General features: G+C 37.6%; 2 protein-coding genes across 2 annotated transcripts in view; one reads left to right on the top strand and one right to left on the bottom strand.

Moving 5' to 3' along the window:
* Positions 1–5,971, top strand: part of LOC109820210 (citrate synthase 4, mitochondrial-like) — a 23,599-nt gene extending 17,628 nt beyond the window's left edge. Inside the window, exons 13-19 of the mRNA XM_020386316.1 lie at positions 2,100–2,186; positions 3,874–3,975; positions 4,446–4,553; positions 4,627–4,677; positions 5,169–5,242; positions 5,401–5,452; positions 5,536–5,971. Of these exons, the coding sequence (XP_020241905.1) occupies positions 2,100–2,186; positions 3,874–3,975; positions 4,446–4,553; positions 4,627–4,677; positions 5,169–5,242; positions 5,401–5,452; positions 5,536–5,628 (567 nt within the window). The 3' untranslated portion in view covers positions 5,629–5,971. The remainder of the gene's footprint in view (positions 1–2,099; positions 2,187–3,873; positions 3,976–4,445; positions 4,554–4,626; positions 4,678–5,168; positions 5,243–5,400; positions 5,453–5,535) is intronic.
* Positions 7,422–7,820, bottom strand: part of LOC109821927 (vegetative cell wall protein gp1-like) — a 1,771-nt gene continuing 1,372 nt past the window's right edge. Inside the window, exon 3 of the mRNA XM_020388084.1 lies at positions 7,422–7,730. Within this exon, the coding sequence (XP_020243673.1) occupies positions 7,422–7,730 (309 nt within the window). The remainder of the gene's footprint in view (positions 7,731–7,820) is intronic.

Genomic DNA, 7,820 nt, shown 5'->3' with positions numbered 1-7,820 from the left:
GTCTTGGCACCTCCCCAGCCAGCAGGATACATGCTACGCCAGTGTTATATAATTAAAAATTTATTTACCAAAATTTTTGTAAATGTTTCTCATAATTTTGTATTTCATTATTGTAATACATGTTTAATATTTAAAAGAAGAATTTATTGAAAAGGACTCTTTAAAAAAAATAATTAGTGAAAATAATCTTTTTGCTAAATAATTAGCAAAATCGACCTCTTTTTGGCCACATCATCAAGAGTGGCCAAAAAGACGTCGATTTTGCAGAAATTATTGTTTAAAAAACATGGGACTATCAGTCCCGTTTGATTAGCGCTAATTAAATTTCCCTTCCTTTCTATCCCGTTCTCTTCTTAAACCAAACCTCGCCGCTGCCACTTCCAACCTCATTCTCCACCACAATTCCACCTCTGAATTCATCATGGACCGCAATTCCATCTCTGACCTCATCCTCGTCGACCACGATTCCCCCAGAACTTCAAATCAAGGATCCCTAGCCGCTTCAACCACCTCCCTCCCCTTCCTCTGCTCCACCTTCTCCTCCCTCTCCAATTCCTCCCCAGTTCCATCCTTTGCCCTCCCTCCTATCCCTCTTCTTCCTCCCCTCAAACTCCAGCCCTAATCTCGACACCTCCATCGTCTCCCTCCTCTTTGATAACGATCTAATCTCCTGACTTGACTTCTTGACTATTTACATGCCCTAGGGTGCCAGCTTCCTCATCCCTCAACCAAATACGTAAACTGAGTTCAGATCCCCTGCAAATTGGAGTTTGAATCGGAGTCCGTAAGACTACATTGGCGGGTGTATAGTATGAAGGGAGGGAGATGAGTAAAGCGGGGTGGGAGGCGAGGAACTGGTGCTTGCAGGACTTGGAGGTTGATCGCGATGATCGGCAGATGAAGGTGAAGGAAGAGAAGGTTAGAGGACCGGCGAGGCAAATGGTGATGGGTTCCTGTGTGAAGTCTAGGGGATTTTGCCATAGTCGATGGGGGTGTTTAGGGTTTCAAATCTAATAAGGTTGATTGAGTGACCTATGTTACCCGGGTACTTCTATAATGAAGCCGTACCCGTACCGGACACGTACCCGACACTTTCCCGTACCCAAACTTCATGGACACTTCTTGAATATATGCATGCATTTATTGCAACATGTACTCAATTATACGATATATGTGTTAATTTAAAAAACTTGTCAAAGATTTCCTAGACGTAGAGCTTACACTTCACATCCGTCTTTTAAAACTAATGAGATACGGGTTGGATTCGTTTCAGTCCATACCCAAGTTTAAAACTATATAGTTAATGGGTCGTTTAGATGTCTAGTAAAAAAACGAGTAGTTTACAATTTACGATAATCAATATGATAAAAGAAACTAAAAAATGTGATCGGAATTTTAATTCTAATGACACATGAAGGGGAAAAAAATTATCTTATGTACAATATTAATTCAATATATATATGTAGTCGTGTCCACGTACCCTACATTTTACAGTTTTGCCGTGTCCCGCACCTGCACCCGTACGGGCCGTACCAGTACCCGTGGCCGTTTCCATTCAACTTAGATTGAGTCTGTTGGATGATGGAGAGATCTTGGAGGCTTGAGAAGAGGAAAGTTGAGATTGTTCCTGATTTCAAGCATTTGGTGGTATTGGTGTTGATGGTGAATGCTGAGGTTGAAGATGATGAGAAGGTTCGAGAGCGTGAACAGTCTTTAAACAAATTACACGGGACTGGCAATCTTGTGTAATTAGCGACCACCACTAATTACACGGGACTGGTAGTCCTGTGTATTTCAAAGATGATTTCTTGTAAAATCGACCTTTTTTGGCCAGCCATGATGACATAGCAAAAAAAAAGGTTTTGCTTATTATTTAGCAAACCGGTCGATCTTGCTAATTACTTTTCAAAAAAGGCCTTTTAAAAAAATTCTCCTATTTAAAATGTCGTGGCTCAATAGGCAGCATTTAAGCCTAGTGCCTAGAAGAATGTGTAGTCTATCAGGTGGTTGCTTATTGTAACCACAACACATGCTTAATCAGTTTATTTGGTCAGTTACAGATGGTATTTCATTTACTCACAAATGATTGTATTATCCAGGTTGCTAGTGCCCTTTCGGATCCATACCTTTCATTTGCAGCTGCTCTGAATGGTTTAGCTGGCCCACTCCATGGCTTGGCTAATCAGGTAATCTTTTTTTCTCCTGCTGGTTCATTCTGGCTATTATTCACCTATATAAGCTCCTGTATGTCCTTAAACTTTCTCTGTAATTTTAGTTACAAGCCATCATGCCTCACAATTTTCGGTTTAAACAAAATTGCGATGCCCGTTTGATTTCCTCCACTGTTATTTTCTTTTGTTTTAGCGCAATTCATACTCCTTATTTTATCAGTTAGTCATATATGTGGGGAGCAAAGATGGATATAAGAATATCTGAAAATAACTCTTAAAATTTTCATGTTATTTGCTTTGATATCTAGTGTTTGTGCTGCATACATAGTTCTAATGTGTATCAGAATATTTATGTCTTTGTCCATTGGGGTTTTCTTGATTGAGGCAAACATTGGGCTGATATCATTTTCAATTAGGCAAAGGATTTTGATGCATCACCAGACTCGAGGTGAAAACAAACCAGATAGTTAACAAACAATATGCTAATTATATGTCCAGATATTTGGTTATGTTCGATTGGATAGCTCATTTAATAGTAAACAAGTAGATTGTAGTACTTTGTTCATACATGATAGCAACTGATGTGTATTTGATTCAGTTGATTATTAAATATTCGTTTATGTTTTACATTTTAATCTTATACATTTAAATCATAACAAACTATATAAAATTGTGTTTGTGATGTATATTATGCCGACAAATATAACGCAACATCAATTTAGTTGACATGTAAAATTAGTAAAGATACAGTTTGAAGGGCAAGTTTAAAAATCGATGCAACTTAGAGGGTATATATATAGAAAAACCATCAAGAATAAATAAGAGAGTATGAAACGTAAGCTATGGGCTTCGAACCCATGACTAAATGGTTGAAATGTTCAGAGCTTACCATCTGCGCTAATGGATATTTGGGACCATATCGCGAATAAACCGTTAGTTAACCAAACCGAATATGAATACCTTTTACGTATTCGACTCAAAGTCAACTCCGAATTCGAATACTTAGAATTAAGTTGAATTCAAAGTCGAATTTCATACTATCGATTCTTTTCCACTGTTAATCAGCGCCAACGACATTAGCAACATGAAGCCTGTCTCGAAGATTTGTGGTTTGCTATATCAATACTTTCTTCATTAAACCCAGAGAATATGATTGTTTGAAATAGCAGTCAGTATTATATTTATGCATGTGAAAGTTTGCTATACATACACTTAGAATAGCCTAGTGCAGTCAATTATACGGAAATGAGTCAGCCAAGGGATGAAATGACTTTAAGGTGGTCTACTTATGTAAATGCATGAGATGTTCAACCCACTCCAAGCACACACACAGATGCACCAATCCTGTAAAATATTCTCAACTTCTCATCTCACAGGTTCACTCTAATAGCTATTCTTAATATACGTATGTATATCTACAGACAGACACACCCCTACATACTATATACCTTATATATTAGCCTCTAGTTGAGGACAAGCAAAGCTTACTTTGTCAGCATATTCACAAAAATAGTCTGGTTGATTTTCATTGTTCATCAAAATGGATATCTTAAAATTTCTTATGCTTGAAGCTCTACTTTATTCAAGTGGTTATTTGTGAGACAGAGAATAATTCAATCACTATGATCTAACATTCTAGTACTTCAGTACTTGCACTAGGTGGTTTCACTTGTTAACTTGTACTCTCTTTTTGGTATTGCAGGAAGTGTTACTGTGGATAAAATCTGTTGTAAAGGAGCGTGGAGAAAACATTTCAACTGAACAGTTGAAGGACTACGTGTGGAAAACATTAAAAAGTGGCAAGGTGATCCCCGCTTCATTAGCCACAACATAATTTAATCAGTCAGTTCATTAATAGAAGATAAAAATTGAAAGGATAAATGTAACTGAATCTACATATTATATGCATGTCAATGATTTCAGTTATTGCTTGATAAAGATGCAAAAATGTCACTTGTATGTTCTAGTGCCGAGTAGTAAAGAGTTGTACTTTTCTTATATGGAAAGCTATTTACTAGGACCGCGCATTTATCATGCTGTATGAACACAATAATAATTCTTATGAGCTTTGGCATGTTATCCTGTCACTTGTCAGTTCATTTTCATTGTAAAGGAACCAAGACGCTTTGAGATATCAAATAATATCCTTGAGCTTCTATTTATCTTCCTTATAGTTTATAGGATTAGTAACATCCTTTTGTGTTTGCAACTTTCCGTGCAGAAACTCTTATATGCGATGCTAATTCTTATATACTATGCACTCTCTCTATACAGGTTGTTCCTGGCTTTGGTCATGGGGTCCTACGTAAAACAGATCCAAGATACACATGCCAGAGGGAATTTGCATTGAAACATTTGCCAGATGATTCTCTCTTCCAGCTGGTTATTTTTTAACTTTGTCTTATATAATTTCATGCCACCTTCAATCTGTGATTTATGATCCTTGCATTTTCAGGTTTCGAAGTTGTATGAAGTTGTTCCTCCAATCCTTACAGAGCTTGGGAAGGTAACTTTCAGATGCTTTTAATTTCTTCGCTTTCATATTAGATTGATCTCAACATTGAATCTATTGAAATCTATACATATTATTGGGTGACTTCTACTATGGCTTTTAGCATATTATTCAAGTATTTTGAATTGTGCACGCATTCAATTTTCAGCTTAAAAGTGTGTTCTTGTTGCCTTGTGGCTTCTGTTAATTTTGGTGGTTATAGAGAATTCTATTGAACTGTTCTGACATCGAGAAATCTGATAAATCATATTCTTTAGGTGTTCTCTTAGACCTGACTGCTTTTGTCTTAGGGTACTCCTCGAAATCTGATTTGTATAATATAGACTAGTATAGTCTTTGGTTTAATCCGGTGGGGTCAGATGCCTCCAGTTTCATCCTTGTATGTGTGATTGCCATTTTATTACGAAACTCACCCTTTTCACTTATGCTTATAACTGAAACGTAAATATTTTCGAGAGTAAATTTGCAGTTCGGTTTCCTTGCAGGTCAAGAATCCATGGCCTAATGTTGATGCCCACAGTGGTGTTCTGCTGAATTATTTTGGTCTCTCTGAAGCTAGGTAACCTTCTCCAACAAAGCCGTCACAGCTCACGAGTTGTAGCTTCATCTTTCAATTCATTTTTTCCAAGGGATTTCTTCCTTCCTTTGGGGGTTACAGATGTGTTATTATACCCATCTCATTCTGAGTGTTACCCTATACACGAAATCTTTGTACAGGTATTACACGGTACTTTTCGGCGTTTCAAGGAGCATTGGGATTTGCTCACAGGTTCTTTCTTCTCTTTACTATTTCATGCAACTCAACAAAAATCTCTGTGAAGTTTATGCTAACTTATTGCTTTTCTTATGCAGCTGATATGGGATCGTGCTCTCGGTTTACCGCTTGAAAGGCCGAAGAGCGTGACTATGGAATGGCTTGAGAATCACTGCAAGAAAGCTGCTTAAAGCCATGAGCATCAAGAGCTGAGTTTACATCACATACATCTTACATAATAAAGGAACCGAGCTTGGGCTTGGTTGAGTCTTCTTGAGCTTCATTTTACAGTAATATGGGAAGGCGAAATTATTTGATCAATCATTTTTACTTTAAACCTCAGTATCATATGATTCTTTTTCGTGATTTCATTCAACCACAGTGTAGCCAACTCCTGGCTCCAGATTGACAACTTGGTCCAATAAGGGTGTATCCGTATTTATCTGTGTTCTGAGTGAACTGTTTACTCTTTTAATTAGTTGATTTTGTAGAGCTTATGCATTGTTATAATTAAGCAACTGTCCGCCTTTTTAATTTGCTTGTGTGGATGATAAATTAAGAGGTGGCCTTTGCATGCTGAAGATGTTAACTAAGTTACCGCTTTTGTAGTGATTATGTCGCTCTTAGAAGTTCAATTTTTGTTGATGATGCCGCCTGTTTTATTTTCGATGTAGAAGTTTAAGAAAAATGAACAGTCACCCATATTGTTTATAACAATTTAAAAGAATAAAACAATTCAAAAGAGTTTCTTAAACAAAACTATCTTAGAGCAAATACTACTACAAGAAAAGTAATATAATAAAAAATAATAACGAGCTAAGTGATTGTTGCAAGGCTGATATATGCAGCATGCACGAATGTGACAATAAATTACATGTATTAGTTTTTCTGATACAGGACTGATATATATTAAGCAACCAAACATTACAAATATTAACAGTTTAGAGACTTGAAGCAGCTAATTGTGTACATCACTATAGAAAAAGTTCTGAAGTGAAAATCCAAGAACTTGTCATACAGTATCAGTCATCTCGTCTGCTCGACACTGCTCTTTTTATCAGCGGATTTGGATCCTCTCCACTACAAAAAAATAGTGAAGAGACCATTACTTTTAATCTCAATCGTTGATTACTTAGTAGGCGGTCATGATACAATTTAAATCTAACACTCATCGTAGCCCCGTGTATTGTACTCATTCCTAATTTGCACCCAAAGAAAAAATCATAACCACAAACTAGATAATTAATGGTTGTGATTATGTAGTGATCCCTCCACTACTTTTTAGATAGTGGAGAGGATCCGAATCCTTTATCAACTTCAAGTGAAACGGACAATACAAAAATGCACGACAGAGAGCTTGAGCAGCGAACATGGCGAGACTTAGCATACATTATTCGAGTTTAATCACAACAGATCATTTTGAAAATCAGTTATTGCACTGGATACAAGGCACAGCAAACTGGTCATATATTTACTTTCCATCGCATGCTAATACTGTTATGAGATTTTCCAAAAATACTTTATTATGTCTTCCCCCTTTTGAGCTTATGTTTTTGAGTTAAAGGTGAAGACCCTTGTGTTTGATGGAGGCGCGAGGGGCTTTTTTTTTTGTTTTATTTTATTTTATAGTTTTAGTTTTAAGTGCAAAGGCACCCCCATACTTTCATTTAAGATGCGGAGAAACGCCTGCGCTTTCGTTTTTAAGTTCCCCATAATATTTACTCATATGCCCCTGCTATAATTTTTAAACAATAGGCAAATTCAACAATAGCTGAAACCAATAAATCCACATTCAACATAATAATAAATGACAATCCCGTAAATTTTTTTTAGCATAAAAAAACAAGCATCGCACTTGAAGAAATAAAACATCTCAAATGTTTACAATGGGAAACTACAATCCCTCTAATGACAACGTTCGAATACCAAAAATAAACGGCAAAAAAAAAAAGAAAGAAAAAGACTCCTACGGCGTGGGCTTTTGCTAATAAAGACACCAGATAACCAAAAGCCATAAAACTCCAAGGGTTGAAGAAAGAGCATCGGTCTGAGCACCCTGAGACGTCATCGGAGCCTCCGGCCGAAGAGTGGCAGGTGACGGAGGGCTGGAGGTCGGACTCTTCGACGGAGACGAAACAGGGGACGGGTCCTCTTTAGTCTCGGGCAATGGTGGTGGATGGATATCAAATCCAACTTCAAATCCAACAGACTTTGGCGGCTTCTCCGGTTTTGGCGGGGACGGAAAAGGGGCAGGTGAAATATCCGACCGTCCTGACGGAGCGGACGGTGATATCTTTGGTGGGGTGACAGAGGGGGCAGGAGAGATTGATGGCCGTGGTGATGGTATAGGAGAAGGTGAATGGGCGTTTGTCAGCGGTGACGG

Source organism: Asparagus officinalis, chromosome 8 (assembly GCF_001876935.1).
Source record: "Asparagus officinalis chromosome 8, Aspof.V1, whole genome shotgun sequence".
NCBI classification, from domain to species: domain Eukaryota; kingdom Viridiplantae; phylum Streptophyta; class Magnoliopsida; order Asparagales; family Asparagaceae; genus Asparagus; species Asparagus officinalis.
This window is presented reverse-complemented; position numbering and strand designations above follow the sequence as displayed.